Source organism: Petromyzon marinus, chromosome 51, assembly GCF_048934315.1.
Source record: "Petromyzon marinus isolate PM22_M1 ecotype Great Lakes invasive population chromosome 51, UKy_Petmar_22M1.pri1.0, whole genome shotgun sequence".
NCBI classification, from domain to species: Eukaryota; Metazoa; Chordata; class Hyperoartia; order Petromyzontiformes; family Petromyzontidae; genus Petromyzon; species Petromyzon marinus.
Window position 1 is genome coordinate 11,699,139 of NC_133717.1, and position 27,503 is coordinate 11,726,641.

Here is a 27,503-nt window from a genome sequence, read left to right on the forward strand (position 1 = left end):
GATTTTGACGAAAAATGTAATATAAATCTGCTTTGTAACTACTCCACAGGTGCAACGTCACGACAGAGCACGTTCCCTTCCAAAGATTGGCAAGACGGCATCCACTCGTCGCAACTGACGAGGACGTGCCCCAGAGAAGCCAGCGGCAGTGCCAGAGGCGGGGGACCCAGAGAGGCCAGCGGCAGTGCCAGGGGCGGGGGACCAACCTCCTTGATGATGTCCACCACGTCGCCCACAGCCAGGTCCAGCTCATCGTCGTTCTGCGCCACGTAGCTGAAGGCCACCTGGCAGCGCCGCTTGCGCACCTTCTCGCTCAAGCCTGCCATGCGCACCAACAGCACCCCGCCGTTAGAGGACTCGGGTACGCGCGTCAACGCGGTGGTGATGGCCACCCACCAGGTAAACGAGTACCCGGTGCGGTGTGTAAACATCGCCACTGGGGAGACAACGGTGGTTGGGCGTGGCGCTGGCCAAAGACACCCCCACCCCCCCCCCCCGTCTGCCGTGCCGGCCTTCATAGGTGCTCGCTAACAACACTTGCCTCAACAGTCTGTTAAACAGACTTTTGGGGCAAGTGTTGAAGGTCGGCACGGCACACGGGGGGGGGGGGGGTCGTTGGCCAGTGACACGCCCGACCACCGTTGTCTCCCCAGTGGCGATGTTAATACACCGCACCAGCAACTCATTTGAGGCCGAGTCGACCTAGGGGATGGCCAGGAACGGTTTAGATAATCGTCACTAGTGCTGGTGGTGAGCGGGAATCGAACTCAGGTTGCCATGTTTGTAGCGCGGCGCGCTAACCACTGGCATTACCGTTCCACTACCGCTCATGTAAACACGCACACAACACGTAACAGAATACATGAATGGTTTCACACACCAAACATCACAATGAAGATGCGCCACATTAGGTGCGGCTGACCCATGCGTGTTCATACAATTTAGAAAGTTTCAGTAATCTCCAGATGAATCGCCTGACACACATATACACACACACACAGGTGTCACACTCCCATGTGTTAAAAGATGCCGTATATTTACAGACAGGGGCAGACCCAAGACAAACGCTCGCCTCACAATTGCTCCACGTATAGTGCAACACCAATCAATCATGTGCATACGTAAGCACATAACTTGATCGGTGGGAAAGCAACGCTATCGCAGCAAACGCGCGTGTTCCCGACCTTGTCGAGTGTGAAAGCAGGCACACACTTGACCTCGCGGCCGATGAGCATATTACCTCCTCTAATGATCCAGCCAGCCTTCCGCCATCTCTCGGCCAGAGCCGACTTGCGTTTAACCGGCGGTTTGTGCATGGCGACGATAACCCCGGCGCATCCCACAAGCGTTGCCGCTGCGACCGTCCCGACGGCCTGACCGCCGCGCGGAATCGCGGCCCCTCTCCTCTCTCGTCGCTCACCACCCGTCAACGCAGCGCCGGCGGGCCCACGCCTTAAAGACCGCGCAGGCGGCAACAAAAACATTTAATTCCCACCAAATCCTACGGACGCGGCAAGGTGCGAATTGCGAGATGACCAAATCCGCCGCACGAAACCGCAACGGTATACGCCGTTGCCCTGCGATGGTCTCCCTTATCTGCCGTCACCTTCGCACCGTAACGAGCACACCTGGGCCTGAGCACTGTTCGGCGTTTGAGAGGAAAGGGCCGTTGCCCGAGTTGTAAAGTCAAAAGGGCGTGACGTCGGAGAGGATTGCCTCGCGCCATCGCGAGGGCCGCCCGATCGAGGGAGCTCGTTCTCCGGCGCGCTCTGCGAGGGAGTGAGAGCGGCGCAGGTTTTAACTGCTCGGGAATTGGCCGAGAGCACCTTGCTACACAGAGGACTCCAGAGCTTGAGAAATTGTTGGCGCCGGCTCATCGCGTGGCCACCTTCCCCTGCTCGTCTGCGATTCCTCCTCGCGCCTCTCCGAGTTGTCCTCTCTCTCTCTCTCTATGATAGTGAGCGAATACCGTGCGTGTTGCAGGCCGAAATAACTATTATTACTTATAGTCAAGCTTACACAGCACAAACCGCACTTGTACAGCGCATCCATATCGGAGGGGTGTAAACACAAACGGCGTCGTAAACAGGCCGGGTGCGAATGGGTGTAACCATTGCTGAGCTACACAAAGACAAAGTTCCCCCCCGCCCGTATAGCCTCATCAGACTTTTGGGGCAAATGCTGTTCGTGAGCACCTCTGAAGGCCGGCACTGCACGCGAGGGGGTTGGGGGGGTGAGTGCCACGCCCAACAGCCTTTTGTCTCCCGAGTGGCGATGCTTACACACCGTACCAGGTACTGATATGGGGCCGAGTCCACCTAGTGGAGGCCCAGGACCAGTCACTGGTGTTGGCCGTGAGTGGGAATCAAACTCGGGTGGCCGAGTTCGTAGCGCAGCGTGCTAACAAAGACACATATAGCATGCACACACACACACACACGCAATCGACAAACTGACCCACATTCACACAGATAAATACCACACACACACACACAATAAATGTATTCCTTCACATACAGATCCACCCTCGTGCACACACGCCCATGTGACTGTTAAAAGGTGCCACGAGGTGGTGGGTGAAGCCAGCACAGGGCACTGTGTCGTTGTTTCCACTGCACTGCTGAGCCAGGCGAGTAAACAGCTGGCGAGTGCGGCCACTTAGGTGAGACGCCAACGCAACCGAAGCCGTGACGCGGCCAGCGATGACGACGACGTGGGGAACAGTTACCAACACCGGGAGGATGAACGGAAACTGGCACACACTTGCACACATGTCTACGTTGAACTTATTTCGCGCCGTACGCAGCCAACCATGCCAGTCGGAGGTGCGGGGGAAGGACAACAAACTAGAACACAAATATAAAAGAAGCGTCTTATCTAACCCAATGCCTTCACGACAAAGGAAAACCACCGACTGGGCCGGTTTAACGGAGCGACGTGTGGAGCGCCCCTTGGTTTGTCAACCGCACTTAAACGTTCATGATGAACACACACCCCGACGATGGCAGCCACCTCCGTTTAGCACGTGTCGGCAACGTGGTGGTGCGAAAGAAGTTCAACATACATACAGACATAACCTCCACCACCACTGTGCGCACTCACTCGTCGGGAAAAACGAGTGATTTGCACCCCCTGATTCAACATACATACGTACATACAGGACCAGCTCTAACCGTTAACAACACTGGACGGTGCCTAGCCGTTGTGCTGTCACACAGGCTGCACCGCTCTCTGCTTCTCCGCTGCACCCCTGCGGCTGGGAACAGTGGAGAGGGATGGGGTCGTTGTGGTTCAAATTAAAGATGGGCTTTCCAACTAGATGACTCTCAGTGTGGACATAAAGGAGCAATGAAAAAACATTTTTTTGGTAGAAAAGAATCAATTAAATAAGAGTGTGTTTCACAACAGAGAAATACAATTACATTTTAATCCATCAGCCTCGGAGAATTCTGGACGAACATTTTCCGACAGAATTTATTTAAGCAGACAAATGCTGGACTGGCTTTCACTAGCATAAGCAGGGCGCGTTCGGTCGGAGAATGTGGTTCCCTGCGGCCGTCTGATTTGCACTTTCACGGAAGGGGGCAGACATTTCGCCCGGCCCGTATTTGAACGAAAACGCAATTTGGCCGTGTCGCCACCGACGCACGGGAAGATTCCGCAAAACTCCCGTCGTCTTTCACGTCGTTCCGCGTGCACACACGAGCGGAATCGTCCGACAGGGTCGAGTAACAAACCTGAGCTGGAGAAGAAAGAGAGACCTCGGAGCCTGAAAGCTGTCGAGGGGGGGGGGGGGGAAGGGGCGGAAGGACAGCGGCACATAGGAAAGCGGCACGCAAGGAAGGGGGTGGCAGACCCGTTTGAGAGAACAGAACACGGGGGAAAAGAGAAACAGCCATAGCCACCACAGGGACAGACAGACAAGAGGCATTAACCCATCGCACACGAGCAGAGTGCGTGTGGACCACAACATCAGCTCAGCGGACGGCAGCTTCGAGTCGTCTGGCCGGGCAACATTTTCAAAGAGATCACAAGCAACGAGCAGCACACCTCTTTCAGATTTCCTGAATGCAGTTTCTTATTATCAGCAACGTGCTTCATTGCTGCAAAGCTGTGGTGGACTTGAAAAGATTGCTTCAAACGTGTGCGCGTGTGCAATCTCTCCGTCGCTATTTTAAATCAATGGAAAGTAATTCATTAGCGGCACTTTAATTGATTTAATTGCGTGAAGCTCATGTCAAAGTCACAGCGCAAACCCGTAACGTTCGATAACGTGTCCCACAAAACGGCGACGTGCGTTGAACGAAAACACTGGTGCATCAGTCCGCCGAACATAGATTAATGGCAAATCCATTATAACTGTAGTTACAATATTACACTAGGCAAGGGAATTATATTTTTTTTACAAAGAAGACAATGCTAATGAGTACGCGTACAATTCAATGGTTCAAATGAAGGACCAGCATTAGATTTCACAGAATTCCGTATCCTAGCGTGCGCACACACTCACCTTATTGAATAGCACACGGCACTGTAAAGGATTGCGCAATGTAACTTTTTTTTAAACATGTGTGTGCTGCTTAGCCTTTGTTGAGTAGGGGTGGGGGAGGGGATAGAGTTTCTAGGTTTGTTTGCAGAGTACGTACCCTTTTTTCGAGAGCCTGTTAACTCCCCCGGAGGCAAAAGAAGAAAGGGGGGGGAAGGGGAGGAAACATTTAAAGAATACTGAAGGAGAGACAGGGAGACACAAGGAGCGAAGAGGAATGGGTGTCATTCAGACTCCAGCTCAGGCGCCCGGGGGCCACAGATCCGGTGCAGCCAAGGCAAGAAGTTAAATCTGACTTCTAAAGATTTGGGTTATTCTGCCTTCCTGGAACTCATCCTGACGATGCCCGATGTCGTCTCATGCGGGAGAACGTCGCAGCTCGCCGTGAACGGTTCCCGTTCGGTTCCCGTTCGGTTCCCGTTCACGGTGAGAACCGCTCGGCGGACAACCGCCACGACGAGAATCGGCACGTCAAAATGCTTCTGTACGCCACGCGGCAACGAAATGCGCTCGCCCGCGTCGGGTGGTGGAGGCTAATTGACGACACAAATTTGGCCAGAATCATTACGTTGGCCCTCACCCGTCTCGCAATTTTGTAAATTGCCGCATCCGTAGAATGTGGCGGGAATTTTATGGTTTTGCCGCCGGCACGTTTATCCAGGGCAGACGATATGAGGTTGTGTGTTCTTTGTCACATTTACCCATTGGTGTTTATAATGTGAGGGGATAGGGGGGTGGCGGTCGTCATTCCTGTTTGTAAAATTATTTTGCCCCCATCCCAATTTGGCCAATCTAAAGCGAACAAATAACTTTAAATAAAACACTGACCGCTTTGGAAAAAACATTTCAGCGACTGAAAGTAAAAAAAAGAGACATCACCCAAACGCAAAAGCATTCGTTAGTTTCCCGAAATACACGACGGCAGTCTGAACTCGTGATCACCGTCAGCCACTTGCACGAACCGTGGCGCAAAGTCGAGCCCGAACTGCCGGCTCAGCCAAACAAAAGCACGAGGGCTGAGAAACAACAAGGCAAGGAACCCGACGGAGCAAGACGAACAAGCGACGGAAAGCCATTACTGCCACCAACGATGGATTATGGAGGAGCTCGATGACTGATGGATGATGAGAGAAGACGACAATGGCCGATGACGGGAGACGCTCGCTGGCGACGCGAGGCACATTTTAATAAAACTAAAAACTATTAATAATAATAAATATATTTGTAACGCGCTCAGGGCTGCTCGAAAGCCTGACCAAACAGATAAGAGGCCTTTAGATGTTTCTTAAAAGTCAAGAGTGCATTTGATGTTGCGGATGTGCAAAGGGACAGTTCCATGCCGAGGGGTCGCCAGCAAATAACTGATGTGAGAATAACAGTTCGAGACTTTTTCTGTCCGAAGCAGATTTTGAGTGACGCTGCTGCGTAAGGGTTCTACCGTGAGCCTTCAGTGCAGGGCGAGAGTAGTGAGGCGGGGAATGGCGGGGGAACCGGTGGTGAAGGTGCCATCGGTTCGCCACCATACCAGGTAAGGCCCACTGAGCTACATAGCTCTTTTTTTCAGAAGCAACCTCGCCACAAATGATAGCTCAAAGGAAGTGGGCTTATCATCAAGTGGAAATTTAAAGCAGCCAATTACTCGCGTGATGCTGATTCTAAATGTGAAGAGGGAAAAACCGGAGGACCCGGAAAGAGACACGCAAACTCCAAATATACAGGCATTGTCAGGGTGGGGATCGAACCCCCGACCTCTTGCATACCAGGCAAAAGGTCAGAGGCCACGAAGCCATCTTGACGTGCACAAGCACAGGTCACAACCCTTTTGTCAGTGCACTGCCAGAAGAGAGGCCACACCCCACACCGCCGTAGGGGTCGTTATTTGACCAAACACGTTACAGCGCTCGTCAGTACGGGGAATCCACGGGACACCACTTCACTACTACCCACAACGTAGCGCAGCGGCCGCAGCCCTTCGGCGGTGCAGTTGCCCCATCGAGGCTCAATTATGCTTGGCTTAAAAAAAAAGTTATTTATAATTCCCGCTCCCCCCCCCCCGATGTTTATGCTTATCCTCGCATCAAAAAGCAGCCCACAGCAGCGGATACCGCAGAGATCCGGAGATATCCTCTCAAGTGACCTCTGGTCCACACGGCAGTGGGGACGCACTTTGCCACCCGGTGAGCTAAAATATATAATGCGAGTGATGTTTGTCACGTGATAGTGGAAACGATATTCAATGTTTCGAGTTGTAATTAAGACAAATGAAGAGGGCCTTACCCGGTAAAATAAAACACAGTATTGTTTTTTTTAGTTTACAGGAGAACCTCGCGCTTCGCTCCCCAAGCCTCCGGAGGTCATCTCGTGCGGCGGCGTCTCGCAGTGGCCACGTGATGGGGAGGACTTTCTCGAGCGTAAACAAAAGCGACGGGCGCTGGAGACGCCGTCGCCGCCACAGACAGGTCCCCGCAAGCTCGGCGGCGGAACGAGCGCGGGCTCGCGTGCCTTCTGCTCGCCCCCGAGCGTTCAAATTCCTCTCCGCGTTCATCTTCTCCCCGACGTGGTGTGTCCCCCCCCCCCCAACTTGGCTGGGACAGCGGGGAACAGCGCCCCCCCCCCTCTCTCCTCTTACCCCCATCTTTAACCTCCACCTCCTCCTTTGTATGGTTCTGGGACTGTCCTCCGCGAATCGTGACACCCGGGTTATGCGAACCGTGTGGCGTGCTGTGCCGGGCTCGCGTTATGTTTCAATAAAAGCGAAAGAAAACAAGAAAAGAATCCCCCTCCTTGGCGGCTGACGGCCACGCGTCGTGGGCGGGTTCTCGTCGAAGGGTGCCAGGAGAACTACGCTCCTCCACTTACATATGGGAAAGTCACTTAAGCATATAACAACAACAACCGCCATTCACCACTAAGTGTCGGTGACGTCACCACGGCGCTTGTGCCAGGCCATGTGCACGTTGAGGCCACGTGAAGTGTCGAACGCCCGTTGGGAGGTGGTCACGGGGCAGACCCAGGTGCCGTGGGTCGACTGACTGAGATGACTGAGATGACTGGCTGATGCACCTGTGCCCCCCTACTGTGCCAACTTGCTGTGTTTTAACCGCCCGGCGCTCTCCGCTTGTTGTTGTTGTGAGCATCGCTCCTCCGCCCTCCGTTGTTGTTAGAGGGCGACTGCCTTCAACTGCCCAGCAGCGTCCTTCACGAGCCTCCTCCGCAGAGACCGATCTTGACACCGATGGTACCAGTCATCGGCAAGTCCACTCAGCTCCACGTCCTCCTGTACCACATCACTCCATCTCTTCTCTAGCCCGTGCCGTGCCCGTTTAGCCCCCTCTTATCCGACCGAACAATAGCTGTTAAGGCATGCGGTGGCTGCATATATACACACACACCGCAGTTAACTCTTGATTCGTCATCAGCCAAGGTTGATCCGCCGCTGTATGAAGGATCCCCCCCCACCAGACCTTCACCGGATCTTTCACGATTCTGCAATGTCGTGAACGCAATAACCCTCCATAATAGAGGTTTTCTGGGTTAGATCGCGTTAATCTATAAATGTTGTGTCGTTAAAACCCGCCACCACCCGACACAGCCAACTAGTAAGGGTTGTCACGTAAACAGAACGTGGCCAATTCGTCACTAGTACAGCACACCGGTGTTTTGGAGAGCCAAGCCACAACATTTACAATGTGAGTACGACGTTTCGCCAGTAATTACAACTAGCTCCATCAGGCGACAGCCAGATTTGTGAAGTCCACCTGTTCCGTTCCTTATGTAGAGGCGTAGATGTGGTGACCACGCTTCTGCGCTCTTGTGTAAAGTGGGGGGGGGGGGGGGGGGGGATTAATGAGTCAACGTACATTATGCATGCGCATTATGCGAGCCCTTTCAGCAATAACCCTCCCGGAACCTGCAGGAGCCGATATGATCGCTCCATCCCCGCGGCGGGCGTACTCCCCCTCTCTGGGAACGCTTTCCACCCCTTGGCTGCCGCTGCCCCCCGCCGTTATTCTCGGCAGTCCGGGGAAAATCGGTCGGAGAGATCGGGGGGGGGGGCAAGCCAAGTGGAAACAAAAAATACCGATGATAAGAAACGTAAGGAAATTAGGCTACACAAACCTACGTAGAATGGGGGGGGGGGGGGGGTGGAGATGTAAAAACGCATCGCTTGTTTGTATTGTCTCGTAAAGTTTAACTCGCCTACTACCCGCCTGCGGTTGAGCGAGGAGCGAGGAACGGCTCGCAACTCAAAGCCGACGTCCACTTTTAAAAGGGTGCCAACGGGCGCGGCTAATAGCGCGGACCTGGGCAATCCGTCACCAGATGAAAACGAGAGAGGTGGCTGGCTGCGTTAGGGTTTCACGTTGAACGTAATGCAGTTGTTGTTTTCTATACAGGCTGGCCGCCAGGTGGCGCTACAGGCTTGCCAAGTCGTCCGCTCGCTGCTGTTGTACGATTGACACAGCGTGTGGCAGGTAACAGCTGCTGCTGCTGCACACTTTGCTGGTCTTTACTCTTTGGTTCTATTCGGTAAAGTCACGTAGGTAAAAAAAAATAAAACAACAAAAAACACGACGTTTCGGCCAGAACACAAGCGGCCTTCATCAGGTGAAGGGACCAGACTGTCTCGAAGACTGCCTTTGGAGTGAAACAGAGCCAAGCTCAGACCACGGCCTTTAAGCTGTGTGAGAGGGAGTATGGGAGTATGGATTCTTGCAGTCACGAAAGCTTCAAATCTAGAATTTGCTGGTCTTGTTTTTAATTAACACGTGTTTCGACACTCCACGTGGCCTTAACGTGCACATAGCCTGGCACAAGCGCCTTGGTGACGTCACCGCCACTTAGTCGCAAATGGAGGTTGTTGTTTTCATGCAGCTATATGGATGGAGGAAGCACATTCGCGGAAGGGATGATCGAGGGCGAGGTAGAGCAATGAGGTCGGCGCACGTGTGCCGGTAAATAAATCACATCTGAAGAGAGAGCAGCAGCAGCAGCTACTGCTGCAGAGCTAACGCGACAGAGACGGGCTTCACGCTGAAGTGGACTGAGAACGCTTGCCGATGAACTACCCTGGGCACACAGAGACAAAGATCCACCCTCGTATAGCCTTGAAGAGACAGTGGGGGGTTAAGTGCTGTAAGCGAGCACCTATTAAAGTCGGCACGGCACGCTCGTGGAAGGGTGGCGTCAGCAACTTGCCCGGGCTGCCTCCGAATTCTCAGTGCTGAAGTTTACACGCCGCGAAAGGTACTCATCCGAGGCTGGGCTGACCTCGGCAAAGCCCCCAACAGCGGTTCAGATCATTAATCAGCACTGATGTTCACCGTGGCCAGGAACCAAACTTGAGCTGCCCGGCTCCCCTGGTCGAGTACCGCTAACCACTACGCTACCACTCCCCGTAGCGGGGACACACACACACACACACACGCGCGCGCGCGACTATTGGCGTACACAAACGTAAACACACAAATGCACGCACGTACGCAAAAAAACCCCAGAACCGTACGTGTAATTGGCAGGCTTCCACACAAGACCATTAACACACAAACATCCTGCGAGTCGCCACGTAACACTCCGGAAACACCGCGATGGTTATGGACATTCTCACACACTAGCAGCACACAGAGCATTTCCAGCATTGCAACACACATCCGGCTGTCGCCTGATGAAGCTAGTTGTAATTAGTGGCGAAACGTCGTACTCAAGATTCTAAATGTTATGGATATGCTCTCCAAAACACCGTTGTGCTGTACTACTGACGAATTGGCTACGTTCTGTTTACGTGACAAACTTTTACCAATTGGCTGTGTCTGGTGGTGGCGGGTTTAACGACACAACGTTTATATATTTACGCGATCTAAGCCTATATTATGGATGATATTGTTCGCTAAAGCCTACTAGGTGTTAAACTGACTGGAAGGTGCTTTTCACCCCTCATCTCCCAGTGATGCTGCGACTGCCTCACCGGTTGAACCGCATGCCACGAGATGAAAATCAAGCTATTGCGAATTCTCAATGAGTACTGTATGGAGCATTTATCACCGCCCTGCGTCAGAGAACAGCCTCAAAAGATAAGATGCCAGAACTACTTCTGAGCGGGCCTATTAATCCGAACTATGGGCACACGTAACGTTGACGAAACGACACAGAACAAAAACATGAAAATTGCACAACAAAGCGTAGCGGAGAGGTGCATGCTTGCGATTACAACGAGAGCGAAAGAAGGACGCACCCGCTTGGAGGAAACGTGCCACGTCAGATGCATCGCACCAGACTGATAATAAATAGCAGTGGGGGTTTGGACTGGACATGTCGCGAGATGGGGCGATGGCCGATGGTCAAGATGAGCGAAGGAGTGACGGCCACGGTAAGGACACACACCCTCGAGGAAGTCCGCCAAGGACATGGAGTGACGAAATCATCTCGCTTGGTGGAGGTGCCGGCTGGATTACTTCACAGGATCTTGGGAGATGGTGACAGTGTGGGGGTTGCCTTCATCCAGCAGCGGATTGATCCTGCCCGATGATGATGCTGATCTTGTCAATGAGCATGAACCATCACACGAACTCCGGTCATCCTCGCAGGGGCTTTTGGCCAGCCATCGAACAAAGACGATCACTGCATCGCGAGCTTTCAGACGCGCTTCTGCGGCCGTCTGGAACGCTCTTCCTTCCGAGATTAGAAAGCCAGCGGAGCTATGCACTTTTAAATAATCTAGATTGAAAGCTCATTTCATTAGAACAGCTTTTTGGTGTTTCGTTTGTCCCCCCGCTCCCCGCACTTCCGATTAGCACAGTCGGCTACGTACGATGCGAGAGACGTTCAACGTACACACGTACAAGATAACATCTCAGAACCATATCTTGATGGTGGTGGGGGGGGGGCAACCACAACAAGGCCCAAGAACTCCCATCAAGAAGGGCACGGGTTTGATTCCGGACCTCGGGTGCCATCTCTGCATGGTGTTTGTATGTTCTCTACCCCTGCTCTGCATGATTCCCCCCGGGGTTGTCTGGTGTTCTCCTCCCAAAGATACATTTACCAAACAATGTAACTGGTATTGACCAAAACAACCCAATGGTGAAAAAATACTTAATTGCTATTTCACGGAGCAGCAAGGTCGCCCCGTACGCCAAAACACTTGGCAAGCCCCTTTCTGAAAAAAAAGTCTTGAGACTCGGTGAAGCTTTCCTGGGTAAATAAGCGGATGGCAATAATCATTTGCCAATGGGCCATCGGAAGGCATCTTTAACGACTGAGCGCGGAGGGTAAAAAGAGGGTTTAACGCGCACATAGGCTTTCGCGACCAATATCATCCATAAGAGGTTTTTTTTAGTACTGTTTTGTTTACGAGACAAACCTCACTAATTGGCTGTGTCGGATGGTGGCGGGTTCAACGACACATTTATATTTACGAGACCCAACCCAACAAAAACCCTCTATTAGGGAGGGGGGGTGGGGGTAGTGGTGATTAGCTCGCTTGTGGATGAGCGTCGCGTGCATACAGTGGTGCACGTGCGTGTGCTGTAGCATGCACCTGTTGACTTGTTGACAATCGCAACCCTAAACTCTGACCTTGGTGGAACAAAAGATGATAATTTACAGAAGAAGCGGTGTAGAGGGATTGTTTTTCTCGCTCACCACCTGTGGATCACACGTGCTTCAAAAACGCTGCCTTCGTTGACATTTCATATTTACGTGTTTTTATGTCCTCGTCAATATAACACATTTGGTTCGGTTTTGCGCATTCCCTTTAAAAATAGGAGCCACGTTGTATAAAAAGGGAAGGCACGGCATTTAGAAACTGGCTGAAACTGCAAAGAAAACCAACATGTGACTTACCAACACTTGCGGCGCAACACTGCGGTTATTTTTCTACGAGTTGATGGGGCCTGACAAAACGGGCAGCCGTAAGTTCCTTTTAAACGACCACACACTTTGCGATAGGCGCCAGCGGCATTTTTTTATGGATTGACCAATACCCCCCCGAGGTTCTAACTGACCACACTTGGCGTCAAAAGGCCAGCTTGACCGCAAGGGGTAAAAGCCAGCACATGAGCACCTGAACTCCATGACGACTAGTGGAGCACCCAACACTATTATCACCATGACCACACATCACTAGCAATAGACTGCCCAGCACGAGCACTGGACCAAACAGTGCTTACCACCACCAGGCCACCCAAGCGCTACCCACCAGGCCACGTATCGCTAGCGCAGGGGTCGGCAACCTGCAGCTCCAGAGCTGCATGCCACGGGCTCTTTAAGGACTGCTTCGAGACGTTGTTCGCATTGCATTGTGGCTCTTGCAATATTGAGTTTTTGTTTGACCGAATTCGAAGAAAATAAAAAGTTTTGTTATTTTGGTTGTCGTCTCCTGCACGACCATCCAGAAGTAGAAATAGACCACTCAGAACTACCACTAGACCACTCAAAACTACCACTAGACCAACCAGCACTACCACTAGACCACCCAGAACTACCACTGGACCACTCAGAACTACCACTAAGCCACCCAGAACTACCACTAGACCACCCAGAACTACCACTAGACCACCCAGCACTACCACTAGACCACCCAGAACTACCACTAGACCACCCAGCACTACCACTAGACCACCCAGCACTACCACTAGACCACCCAGAACTACCACTAGACCACCCAGCACTACCACTAGACCACCCAGCACAACCACTAGACCACCCAGCACATCCACTAGACCACCCAGCACTACCACTAGACCACTCAGAACTACCACTAGACAACCCAGCAACCAATACGTCATTGGCCAATGTTACCAAAAAAACATACCACTCACAACTAACAGGAGACCACTTTATGCCACCATGAAACACAAAGAGCTCAGTCTCACACACACACACTGGACAAAATATTAAGTATACATGTGTGACGACACAGTGCCGGGCCTAAAGTAGTGACTCCAGTTTCCATCGTGAAAACAAATTACTGTGAAAATAAACACGTGGCCAAACGACTGGCCAAGCGCATGGGTCGCCAATATGCAAAACAAGCAGGAAGTCAAACGGAAGCATAAAAAAATGCCCCAGGGAAAAGAACTGGGGTTCAATCATTAAACAAGGGACGTGGCCACACAGCGAGACTTCAACGTACAGCCACAAACTACCGTACGCAAATGGGTTTTCAATAACCGCAAACGCTAATATGTTATTTCAATGCAACTTGGATTTATAACACGACCGCATGTGACCGAATGTCGAGATGATGTACACGCGGGGGAGGGGGTAAGCGCGTGCATTTATTCATTAAACCACAGATGCTGACCACGACTCCCGAGCGGAAAGCAACGAGCAGCACTTTTGAGGGTATATAATAGATAAGCGAGTGCAGGAAAGAGAACTGAAGCAAAAGTTATTCTTAGGAGGGGGCAAGAGTTAGAAAGTTGGCTACCGGCAGAAAAGAAAAGAAGGAACTTTTGATCAAAGACATTTGCGGACAAGAGGAGAATGTGCCACGTACGGCAGGGCCCTTTTTTTGGCATCGTGCTGCATAACCTCGCCGTGCGGGTTCGCCAGAAGCCGACACAGCTGAGCTGGGGCTCGCAGTGCAACCCCGGGATTAACCCAACCTGACCGGCATGACCCGTTAAGCAACAGCACCACCACAACAGTGCCACGTCCGTTGATGCGTGGGACTTCCCCGGTCTCAGTGTGCGACGGTATATTTTTGGTTTTTCGTAGGGCAGGGCCATCAATACAGGCAGGGCTCGATGGCAGAGAGGGGGGAGGGGGGCAGGGTCTCTGTTGTGTTGTTCTATCGATCACCTTCACGAGGCCTGGCTCCACCGCGCCATCCTCGCTTGCGATTACCCCCACCGTTGTGGTGACGTGGTGAGCAGCGTGGTGAGCAGCGTGGCGAGCAGCGTGGTAAGTGAGCGGTGTGGTGTAGTGCGGAGTGCCGTGTATGGTACACAGTGTGCGTGCGGTGGCGGTGTGGTGGGGGTACATGATGTGGGGTGTGTGCGGTGCACTGGTGTGGTACACGCCGTGCGGTGTAGAACACGGCGAGCGGTGCGGTACACGGAGAACGGTGCGGTACGTGAGGTGTGGTGCGGTACACGGTGAACGGTGCAGTACGTGAGGTGTGGTGCGGTACACGGAGAACGGTGCGGTACGTGAGGTGTGGTGCGGTACACGGTGAACGGTGCAGTACGTGAGGTGTGGTGCGGTACACGGAGAACGGTGCAGTACATGAGGTGTGGTGCGGTACACGGTGAACGGTGCAGTACATGAGGTGTGGTGCGGTACACGGTGAACGGTGCGGTACACGGTGAGCGGTGTGGTACATGAGGTGTGGTGCGGTACACGGAGAATGGTGTGGTACACGGTGAGCGGTGTGGTACATGAGGTGCGGTGCGGTACACGGAGAACGGTGCGGTACACGGTGAGCGGTGTGGTACATGAGGTGCGGTGCGGTACACGGAGAACGGTGCGGTACACGGTGAGCGGTGTGGTACACGGTGAGCGGTGTGGTACATGAGGTGCGGTGTGGTACACGGAGAATGGTGTGGTACACGGTGAGCGGTGTGGTACATGAGGTGCGGTGCAGTACACGGTGAGCGGTGTGGTACACGGTGAGCGGTGTGGTACACGGTGAGCGGTGTGGTACATGAGGTGCGGTGTGGTACACGGTGAGCGGTGTGGTACACGGTGAGCGGTGTGGTGCATGAGGTGCGGTGCGGTACACGGTGAGCGGTGCGGTACACAGTGAGCGGTGCGGTACACGGTGAACGGTGTAGTACATGAGGTGCGGTGCGGTACACGGTGAGCGGTGCGGCACACGGTGTGCGAGCAGCGTGTCATGCAGCGCACTGTGTGCATGAGCACTCCCAAGTAACCGTACACCCAGGGTGTGGCACACGCAGTGGAGTGGGACCTCTGCACGGCCACGGCCGATGATATCGCAGCAGCAGCAGCAGCAGCGACAACAAACAAGAGGGGGCACGCGCAGGCGCACTGCGTCCGCTCCGCCTCTTCCCAGGCTCGTCTTCTAATCGCTGGCGTTGTATAAACACCTATTAGATGGTGCGCTGTCGAAAGAACACCTGGCCACTCCAATGAACCCCTCATTTCTTGAGAACCGCTTTTTGTCTTTAGTTTGTTGTCCATCCCTACCCGCACCTTCGATAAGCGCGGTTGGCTACGTACGGGCGTGAAAGAAGTTCAACATACATACGTACATAACCCCATACAGGACGTTTCCAGGAATGCCTCAGGTTTGGCATCCCTTCTTCGATCCACTGCTGGATGAAGGTCTCTCGATGCTGTATCCCCGTTGTTGGGATGTTTGACCATACTTCACCATCCTGGTCAGTGCGGATTGGCGAAAGGGGGTTAGAGCCGCTTTGGTGGAGAATCGAATTCGGTTGCCGGGTTCATTCGCGCAGTGGCTTAACCACTGTCACCGATTAAAAGTAACACTTATTATAATGTAAAACAAAGGTCAATTATCTAGTCAGGAAAGCCTCAATGTGCCAAACACTGTTTTGCATGGGATTCCTGGATTTGGTTGTTTGGCCCAATAACATTTATTAAGCAGTGTTTAATATGCGAGGGGAAACCGAGGAAAATTGATGCATCTAAGTGGATACAAAAAAAAAGATCTATAAACAGGCGGGTTCATGAACACATTTTCTGTGCTGCCATCTCCTCCTAAGCTCACAACCCATCTGGGGTTTGGGAGTTTCACAAATGTGCGTGAGCCACCAATTCTACAGAGCGCCACATCACAGGCCTGTCGACAGTAGTGCTCGATGAGCTGCCCCTTACTGGGCGTCTGTGAAAAAAGAGCTTCGTAGCTCATCGGATTCCTCCCGGATAAATAAAGATCCTGATTCCCATTCCTCTGAGCGATCATCAATTCGATTGCTCGACCAATCGCATCGCACAAAAACAGTTGGGGAAGAAAAAAAGGTCTCGCGCCTCCGTTTCCCGGCATGTGCCGCTGGTCGGGAGGTGATAGGCGAAGGCTTGGCGATGTAATTTACGTCATCAGCCGCGTCAAGCTGTAGGGCCTGGGTAATCGACCCAAAACTAGTTGTTGATTATTGCATTCAAATCGATCAATCCGATGACATACGTGTATGTCATCGGAACGGAATCGGAAGAAAAAATAAAATTACTTTTTCCGTACATCTCGAGGTCGAAGGACGTATGGAGGCTCCCACAAGGCCATGCGGGAAGGGCGTGTGGCACAGTGTTGGCACTCGTCATCGCTACAGTTCTCCGTGGTGAGTACAATGTCTTTAAAAACAATGCCCCTCGAAATAAACTTAACGCTGAACCGCATCCGCGTTCCGAGATTCAGCGGTGAGCGGGACCCACCCACGCACCCTGCAACCTGCAGATGTCTCGGAACGGGAAAGTGTTAACTTGGCAGCCTCTCAATCACGGTGCCCACATTTCATTAAGTTGATATTCGGATTTATATTGAGGATAACGTGTTCTCTTCTTGTTCTACCCCACAGCTGTTCCCTAAGTGCGAAGCCAATTCTCTCCCTTCTCCCAGATGCAGCCAAGGACAGCGACGGCACCACGACAGAGCAGCAACGACGGAAACACCTCCTCGTGTTAAAGCACCACCCGAATGTAAAAAAAAAAACACTCATCATCAATTTAAGTTAGTCCACTGCTGGATGAAGGAATCCCCACCAAGCATCCAGCCATCTCTCACGATCGCAAGATGCAACGATCCGTCCAACACCAGCTCACTCGAGCAGATTTCATCACTCCGTCTCCTCGGGCATGTCCCCTCTAATACGTCCAAGGTGCTTGGGTGCCATTCTGTAATTTCTTCTTCGCCCTCTGCCATCATTCCTTCACGAGACAAGTCTTGCCCAAGCCCACTCACTGGGAGTCCCTGCTATGGTTCATTCATTATTTGTCCCATCATGACCAGCTTATGATGCACTCCCAATTTCGCGGGCTGCTATGCTGCAACGTTATTCATTTGACTACCTCCATTAAAAAAAAAATATTTCCTATTTTAGTTTCTTCGTCTTCGTTTTCTGTCTTCTTCTTCTGATCAGGGCAGTCCACTCATCCGTCCGTGGTCACAGAGAGCCAATCCTGGGCCACAGCAGGGACAGTGGCAAAGAGACCGGGCCCCACGGGGGGAGGGGGGGGGAGGCAGACACCGGCACGAGGGGGTGGGGGCCGTGCGGGAGTGGATGGAAGATGGCGGCAACGTACAGCGACCACGCCTGGGCGGTTTCCACGAATGATTTGGGGCCAGTTCCCGACAGCGGTGACTGCAGAATTCATTCCACTTAAGGGGCTGCTGGCCCCCGCCTCGCCACTCCCGTGACCTCCTTTCAAGCCGGCAACTTCCGAGTCGGGCAATCGCACCGACTGCATCTTGAACGAAGTGGTGGGGGGGGATCATCACATCGTAGATCATAAACAGCACTGAGATTCCACGCGTAAATCCCATACCGATTTTCCTTTTGCATCCTTTACGTGGGGGGGAGGTCGCTCTTGTCAGTAGCATCCAGTAAACTGCAGCATTCGTTTAACGAATCGCGACTTCTGCTGTTGACAGCCGGGCTTGGTCGGTACTGGTTCAGAGTTTGCTTGCGTGAACAAATGGCGCTCGATAACACTGGTTTGGGAAGAGAATCGGCCAAAGGATCCAAACTTACTTGCAGTTTTATATGGAGACACAGAACAGGATTCTGTTTGTATATGAGATATTCAATGGGATCAGGCCCAAGCGTTGTAGACATTGAGGGTGCAATTTCCCATTAAATTTACCTGCAGTCAGGCTGTTTTCCCCAGGAAGGGATAACCCAAATGCCTGCTGATAAATGAAGCATACAGAACTAAATGGGAATTGCCAGGTGCAAAATAATCATTCAAATTTATAAAGCGCCCTTAAAAAATCGTTCTCAGCACTGCGTACAGATAAACGGGCATGGTAATGTACAACCCTTTGTCAATCCGCTACTGGATGAAGGCCTCATTCGGCTGCGCGGGTCCTTGGGTGTTATTTGACCATACGTGACGCTGGTCAGTGTGGGTTGGCGAAGGCAGGGAGACACGGACGGCGAGAGGATAGAAGTACGGTGCAACTTCAAGATCTTGCTGCGTTGCCCTCTGTCGCCCACCACGTAGCCCTGAGGCCTACAACAACCTGCTGCTCATGGTGGTGGTGCATCCAAAAACTATCTGGGATCACCGTGACTGTCCAACGTTAAAAGTAAACGTCGTATATAAGACAGCAAGACTGCAGTATAGTAGAGACTCCCAGTACATATATATTAGCAGCTGACATGTTAGAACCTTCACAATAACCTTAGCATCTGGCACAATTTTAAAAAAATGCTATACGGACAAACTTCCTCGTGAAATCATTATCTATTGCCTCTGAATTATTCAGACCAGTGCACAACCTGTGCTGCAGAAATGACGTCCGTTGTATTTGCCCCCAGTGCAAAGGGGACGCGATGAAGGTGCCTGGGTCAAAGGTGGCTTTGCTCAGGAATGATGAGTTTACATCCCCTCTCTGTTATTTTTACTATTACCATGCCACTCGTTCACCCACGGAAGTCTCACTGGGTCTCAAGACCTTTGAATGTCGGTTGTTTACTTTGTGTGGCTCGGTAACGTTTCACTGCGAGTCTCCAGTGTGCGACTGCGGGTAACCCAGAACAGACCGTACAACCATCGACGACGATGCAATGCCACGATCCACAAATACGAAGGAGACATCGCAGCTATACACTCCGCTGCTCCTGACACGGTTATCTGGGATTGAGCACTGAAAGTTACATTTTAGTTGTTGCTCTGCAGCTACATCAGCAGCCATACAAAAGCATAAGGCGAAAACTGCAAATTTAATAAAGTCTCTCCGGCATTTACAACGTGCCTACACTTATCACTGCATATTTTATTAATTTCGTATGTCGAATTTCTTTCGCACTGTATGTAGCCAACCGTGCTAATCGAAGGAGAGTATTTACGTTAGCTGAGAGGATCCGAGACACATACATGGACATGTGTGAAACTACAGGACATCAGTGAAAAGGAGAATTACAGCTCATCGGATTCCTCCAGTATAAATACACTTTCTAATTCTATACATCTCATTTACAGCGGAGGCATGTTGGTCCAATGAGGGAGTCATCGATTTATTTTTGCGTGAAACCAAGCAGAGAGCAACTGGCCCTGGGCTTTGACCCGCATGAGACTTCATCCGGGACACCTTATCCCCTTAAAGATTAACCGGGGTGTGGGGAAGAGCAGTAAAAACCAGAAAGGGCTCGAAACGGCTGGGCACCAAAGCCAGCATCGCAATTAGTCCACGAATACAAAGCAGACCTTTTGCTTGTCAGTAAGCAATGGAGGTGGAAAAGACTTCGTTTTTGGGAGGTTTTTTTTCCCAATTAAAAAAATATACCCATAAGCTACTCATTGAAAAAAGTAAAAATGCATTAATTCATGGGTGGAGTGGTGGCGCTGTGGTTTGGGCATAATGTGAAGCCAGCTAAGAGAGTTTGATTCCCAGCCACGGCTAACATCAGTGGCTCGTGATATCTGGAACGATTAGAGACAACCCCGTTTCACCAATCCGCACTGCTAACCAGCGTGGAGAAATATGGAGGGCCCTTAATTCAGCCGTGGATCGACAAAGGGCTGTATATGATTACGATAATTGATAATATTCATTCATCATACTTAGAGAATGGCTATACAAATAATTTAGCAACCACTGAAGTGTGTTTTCCCACCGCAGGTGGTACCAATTTGTGCTCTCGTAGACGCCCTAAATATCTGGCGAAGAATCCGTGGATTTGTCCGAAGGCAAGTCAAGATGAAACTAAGCGCAGCACCAGTCACATCTATAATCATAATAAGAACAATAACGTCGTGTGTTTATCCAGACTCGCAGAGTACCAAGGCTCTTTTTCAACAGGGTCTTGCATTGGGAATCATGCCCAATTACACATTAAAGAATATTTTACACACGTGGTGTTAAAAAGATTACCGTGAGACAACCCACACACGAGGAGAAAGATAACATCTGTGGGTCCACAAACACTGGGTTTGACTAATCCACTTGCTGTACTGCCATCCTCTGTCTACCCTGGAGCCCAGCAAGAGAGTTTCATACACATGCATGATAAAGCAAGCAAATAGCCCATTGCCAGGCACGCCCGTGGTGGGGTAAAGTGTGGGCAGGCCCACTTGTTCTTGGGGCTTCGAGTGGATGGCATTCTGTCAGCGGTGGCATGAATAAGTAATTGCAGGGGCTGCACCTTAATCTTTACCACAATAGAAGAACTTCCCCCACAGCCTGTGAAAACAATGCAGGTAAGGCTTTGGCATCCTTTCAGGATTGAACGATTTGGAGTTGAAGCACGGTGCACGTATGCACGCTGAATTTCTTTCGGACCGCACGTAGCCAACCAACCGTGCTAATCGCGAGGTGCGGGTGCGCGTCGCCGCGGCTGGCTGAGAAGAGAGATTCTGGTTCGGTTGAATGACGGCCGTTGGGAAATGAAATCCTAAACCGATGAAGAAAAACAGGTCTGTTGGCCGAGGAGGTTCGTACGCCAGCGGCTACACATCCTGCTTGGAGGAGCAAGCCTGGGCAGATCGCGTTGGGTGAAGCATTCTCACGAGCCGGCGCCGAAGTTCATAGCGGCGGGGGGTGGGGGGGGGGTGAAACGTGTAAGGCGTCCTAAGTAACTGTCCGTCGACGGATAGTATTGCAGCGTATTTTCTGTGCTCGCCACAAGAGAGGGAGAAGGGGGGGGGGGGAGACCCTGCGTCGGATGCCACCACGCCCTGAAAGCAAGCTGGTAATGCCTGCCCAGCGAGTGAGCCTCCGGAGAGGGGCGGACGCCACTGCCGCCCTCTCCCACGCAAGCTCGCGACGTGCAGACTTTGTACTGGCGCTGCTATCGGGTTGGATCTTCAAAAAAACATACGAGCGGCGAGGTGGGCATTGTGTCTCACGGGCATACGCGATAAGCGAGGGAGCACGTTGAATAGGAGGCGAGTTTCGCTAGCGGTAGAGTTTGCACGTGGATGTTTATATTCCTCCTCACCATGTACTCACGGTACACGTACAGCCCCTTTGTCAATCAGCTGCGCAGAGATGTTAAATACCTCACCTGGTATGCAAGAGGCCATGAGATCGATCGCGACCCTGAAGCTGTATATTTGGAGTTTGCATGTTCTCCCCGTGGTCGCGTGGATTTTTCTCCGGGTCCTCCGGTTTTTCCCTCCACACTTAGAATCAACATCGCGTGTTGATAATATTTGGCTGCAATACATTTCCACATGATAAGCCACTTCGTTGAGCTATCATTTGTGGCCAGGTCACTTCCGATAAGCGAGTTTATGTCGTTTGGGTCGTGGTCATAATTTAACCATACTTCACCCTTCCCCGGTCAGTGCGCATTGATGAAAGTGGGGGGCGTAGATGCGGCAGCGTCGTTTCGACTGCTCTCTGCTGCTGCCCACGGCGTGACACGACCGTCACCGCCCCACCGCATCCACCTCGACAACCTGGAGTGCACGATGGCTCCCCATCATGGCATCACCCGCATGCTGCACCGCCGATTAGCAAGGTTGGCTACGTACATACGACGCGAAAGAATTTCAACATACATACACACATTTTGGCCTCCAACTAGCTCGGCTTTCAATATCGCACGCGTTCGGAATTTATTTGGTCGTTTCGGGGGATAATTGTGTTTTTTGTTGTTTTTGTCATTCGATTGGGGGTTGCTTTATAACAGCTTATGATTATTTGAAATGTCGCGTTTTCAAGGGAAGCAATGAAACCAAGTCACAGGAGGATCTACGAGCCGATGGACTGCTACTCTGCACTGCCTGGGGTTTGTGGTCTTGACGGTACCAGAGTCGGGGAAAAATAAAGCACTTGTCACCTCCTTCTGCACTCATAAACAACCCCACAGGATGGTCAGTCGCCTCAACACACATGCAACTACAGCCGGGCTCTCCGATTGTGTGGTTAATTATCCCATCGATTGATTATATCCCTTCGATTGAAAAAAAACCCGTCATCTCTGCTCCCACACGTGCCGCTGGACGGGCGGTGACAAGACAAGGCTCGGCGATGTCATTGGCGTCGTCGGCCACGTCCGTCACGCCGGGGAGTGGCTTCTCGGGGGTTTGCGGTCTTCGTGCGTGTCAGGAGGAGGGGGGGCGGCGACCGTCGTCACAGTGGGTCCCAAAGCGACCGAGCACGACGAAGGGGCAGCCGATTACAATTCACGTCCGGCTCAACCGATGCAATCGGGAGATGGGCACGGCAGTTGCGCGAGTGCGACACGCAGCGTCCGTCGCAAGATGAAATGGGGCGAGGAAGTGCGCGTTGGAACGCCGGCGAGCGACCGTGCAACGGCATGGAGGAAGCGGCCATCGTGCGGTACGAAGCGCGGACTGTGATGGCGGGAGCGGGGGGAGGCGGTGGTGGGGATGGGGGGGGGGAGGAGCGCGGAGGTCAGGGAAGGGAGGACGCCGGCGTTGGACTTACCGCGACGAGACGTTTTGGGCATGGTTTGCATGCCGACGGGCAGACCCACGACGCTCATGCGGTTCACCAAGTTTGCCACGTTGCCGGTCTTCTCGCCGTGCCGGGTCAGCGTGCCCTCCTTCTTGCCGCTGTCCTCCCTCTTGAGTTCCTGTTTGGGGAAGCGACGCACGCGGACACGGGGTGGGTGGGGGGGGGGCACACGCAACGCACACGTTAACATCACCATCACCATTATATGTTGTATGTAGAACTTCTTTCGAACCGTACGTAGCCAACCAACCGTGCTAATCGGAGGTGCGGCGGGGGGGGGGGGGGGAAGGACAACAAACTCAACGCAAAAAACATTTAATAATGCAACAAAACACACGTGTAGAATAAATAAAATAAAGAATAAGCACCACCAGCACATTGTTAACAAAAGTGATGCACGTGTCTTTGTCTAATATTATACATAATCCCACCATGCAAATGCTTGCGTAAAGAAATATTGTTTTGAAGTTACATATACAGGACACTACTGGGACTTCCTATCGGTACTCATTCATGACCAAGTCCACCAGTTATGATATGCGAGCTGTGTGCCGGGCCGGAAATCAAACTCAGCTTGCCGTGTTAGTGGTGCGACGTGCTAACCACTATGCCAGCGCTCCCCCCACAAATGGGGACAGAAAAAAAACTCCACAGACGAGCACATACACAACAAGTACAAAGATCTCCTGTATAGCATTAACATACTTTTCGAGCAAGTGCTGTTAGCGAGTAGCTATGAAGGCCGGCACGGCACACGAGGCGGTGGGTAGCCAACACCACACCGATGTTTACACACCACACCAGGTACTCATTTGAGGTCGAGTCGACCTAGGGGAGACCCAAAACCGATTCAGATAATTGTCGCTGGTGTTGGCCATGAGCGGGAATCGAACTTGGGTGGCCTGGTTCGTAGCGCAGCAAGCTCATAAAGACACACATCACATGCGCACACGCACATTTGGACAAACTGACCCATACTCGCACAGATAAATGCCACACACACGTAATAAATGTATTTTTTCATGTACAGATCCTCACTCGCACACACGCCAACACACTCACACATACGCCCATGCATATTTAAGAAGAATATCTGAAGATGACCTCGAAATTCCTCCGCAGCCCCACTGAGCGGGGTTTAATATTTGGCCGCTCGAAATGCAAAGCAGCATGGTCACTGTACACCTTCTTCGCTCTCCGCTGCAAATCCCCTCCAGATTATTCGTATTATTTTTTTCTCTGCTGAAAGCAAGCACGGGGGGAGGTGTGTCATCATCGCTGCATCATCACCGTCGTATCAATTTCGTGTCTGTGACCTCGGACTGCGAGCATCGCCGCGCCACTTACTCCTTTGACAATTTCTTGATTTTTTCTCAAGAACGGCCTTCACGTGCTCGCCCCCAAAAGGCACATGACAGGACGGAACACACTGTGCTTGGCATCTTGGGCTCCCTTTGCAGCTTCGTACAAGGGTTACTGGCTATGCCGCCCCGAGCAGGGACGCAACAATTTGTATGCACGTCGCAATTTATCGATTTATAAAGGCTCTCACCACGGTGGCGAGGTGTTAACTACATCATCCGGTATGCAGGAGGTCGTGGGTTTGATCCTGACCCTGAGACCTAAATATTTCGAGTGTGTGTGTCTCTCCCGAGGAGGGTCGCATGCATTTTTCTCCAGGACCTCCGGCTATTAGCTCCACATTTAGAATCAACGTGCTGCTATAAATCTCCACATGATGAGCCACTTCATTGAGCTATCGTTTGTGGCCAGGTTGCTTCTGAAAAAGAGCTACACGGCTCAGTGGGCCTTCCTTGGTAAATAAAAAAAATAGTTTATAGTTTGGTTTAACAAATAAAAGGAAGCATGCGTGTGATGGGGAGTGGTCGTCCAGTAGGTTAGCTCGCTACAGTGTGGGTTGGCGAAGGGGGGTGGTGGCCACGGTCTGGTTCAGATATCACTCGCCACTGATATTAGCCATAGCCGGAAATCAAACTCAGGTCGCCAGGTTCATAGTGCAGTGCCACTACTCCACCCAATTCCACTTTGGCACGTGTTTTCTCATGTGGGAGGGGAGTGGGATTTCCAGAGACAACCCACACGTACAAGGGGATAATACAAATATCCTCCATACTGCATTAACAGACTGCTGGGGCAAGTGCTGTTAGCGAGCACATATGAAGGCTGGCACATGAGAGGTTGGGTGGCCAGCACAACGCCTTTGGCTCCCCCGTGGCAATTTTTATTACACGGAACCAAGCTTTCATTTGAGGCCGAGTCGACCTAGGGTAGGCCCAGGACCAGTACAGGTCATCGTCACCGATGTTGGCAGTAAGAAGCAATCGACCTGGGGTCACCGGGTTCGTGGCACAGCGCGCCAACCGCTACACTGCCGCTCCTCACAAGAAGGGCCCACATGGACAAGGTTAACAACGCCAATGCTGTACTGACATCCCCTAGCCGTAGCCGCATAACAGACCAGTCGGTTTTTAGGGTTTTACAAATATCTGCGTGATACGCCAACCCCATGGCACCGATGCTAAGTTGCCATAAACCTTGAAATGAAACTTCAACCCACCAAGCCCAATTTGCAGGCAACGGAATAGGGCTTTGTTTGATGAACTTGGAAAACATGTGAGGCGAGGGCGATTGCTAAACTACTATTTTATTTACCAGGTTAAGTCCACTGAGCCAGTGACTCTCTTTCAGTGGCGACCTGGCCACACATGATAGCTCACAGAAGTTGCTTAACGTGTGGAAATGTATAGTTGCAGTCAAATAATCAGCATGTTGCTCATATACGTAAATGTCATCACGAGCCATTGTCTATCCACTGCTTGGTGAAAGCAGCTCCATGCTCTGGCCATCGCTCACAACACTGCCATCTCTCGGATTAAGAGCAGCCTCACAAATTCTAAACACGCCGACAAATGCAACCGGGCTAACGTGAACTTAAACAACCGCCACCATGAAAAATAATCTGAGTTCACGTCAACAAATCTGCACTGCTTGACACTTTAAGGATATGGTGTTCTCGAAACCTTTCATGTTCCAACTTAAAATATACAGAGCACGGCTTAAACGAGTAGATATGTTTACATCAGTGTGCAGCCGTTTGCAGAGAGTCGGGATTGTTTGACCGTACTTCAACAACCATCGTCAGTGGTGGCTTGGTAAAGTGGGGCGAGGGGCCCAAGACCAGCGTCGACTATCACTCGCCAACGATGTCAGCAGTGGCCAGGAATCGAACTCAAGTTCGCAGGGTTCACGCGGTGCAGCACACCAACCACCAGCCACACCACCGCATATCTCGAGCAAGACGCGCCAATTACGTTGGTGACATCTATTCACTCTTTCGTTTCATCCTCCCACATTCCCAGCATAAACCCCCATCTGGCCAGCATAAATATTTTTTTTCTCGCACAGCGACCACTTTTTTTAACACGTGGCGGAGCGCGGCACAGACACAAGGCAACGCGCTTTTTAAGTTGCGTTACATAAAGAAACACTGCACATCGCCGCCGCCGCCGCACTACATTAGCCTGGCTGACGGGACGAGCCAACACAGACACACCCAAGCCTTCTGCCAACAAGACCAACAGGTTATGGTAACACACAGGGCTCTTTCCTAACCCCCCCCCCCCCACAGTAAGTGGGGTCTTGGTGTAGTTGCTGGCGCTCGGCGCAGCCGATGGAGTGGGGGGAGCTTTGGAATGAACTCGACAGGAGAGAATGCGCGAGTGAGTGTCCCTAGCACGTGTGTCCCTTGCGCGTGTGTGTCCCTTGAGCGTGTGTGTGTCCCTTGCGTGTGTGTGTGTAAACGCCACTCCGTGTCACGCCAGCAGTCAGCAACCAATGAAGCGACGCTTCCCACCGGTTAGGGAAAAACCCGCGACAATTACTGGGAGAAAAAACCCACCAAGAAGCCCAGCACCAAGAGATATAGGGACAGCAATTTTCTCACAAAGCGCCAATGTAATCGTGAGCCATTGTGTATCCACTGCTGGATTAAAGCAACCCCCGCACTACTGCCATCTCTCAAAAGCAACCTTGCCGTCTATCGTAACTTAATTGGTACATCTTTATGCTCACAACCAAGATGGAAACCAAACACCAACCCACGGTTAACAGAGTTGACGCCTACATTCTGTCCACTTTTTCCATGAATAAGCGTGTATCACCCATGGCTCTGGCACAGCTACAAAAGCATTGGCTCATCTCTGGGTTTGGCTCACTTAATTATTTTCTATTAATAAGTAACAGAAAAAACGCAATTGCATTCAAATCAAGACTTCCCTGGTATTATTAGCATAGGTGGGTACATTTACATTTTCCCCTAACGGAATTGTTGAGAACTCCTTAGCAACCCATAATCTGAAC

At 51.7% G+C, this 27,503-nt stretch overlaps 1 protein-coding gene across 5 annotated transcripts in view; it reads right to left on the bottom strand.

Moving 5' to 3' along the window:
* The window catches only part of SH3KBP1 (SH3 domain containing kinase binding protein 1), an 84,029-nt gene that overhangs the window by 27,769 nt on the left and 28,757 nt on the right, over nucleotides 1-27,503 (bottom strand). For 4 of the 5 annotated variants that reach the window (XM_032973548.2, XM_032973546.2, XM_032973549.2 and 1 more), the window contains 4 exons: nucleotides 23,094-23,241; nucleotides 4,647-4,661; nucleotides 3,738-3,776; nucleotides 207-319 (listed from right to left, as the gene is read on the bottom strand). In XM_032973548.2, coding sequence (XP_032829439.1) covers nucleotides 207-319; nucleotides 3,738-3,776; nucleotides 4,647-4,661; nucleotides 23,094-23,241 — 315 coding nt within the window. The remainder of the gene's footprint in view (nucleotides 1-206; nucleotides 320-3,737; nucleotides 3,777-4,646; nucleotides 4,662-23,093; nucleotides 23,242-27,503) is intronic. The other variant, XM_032973550.2, reaches the window with a different exon arrangement.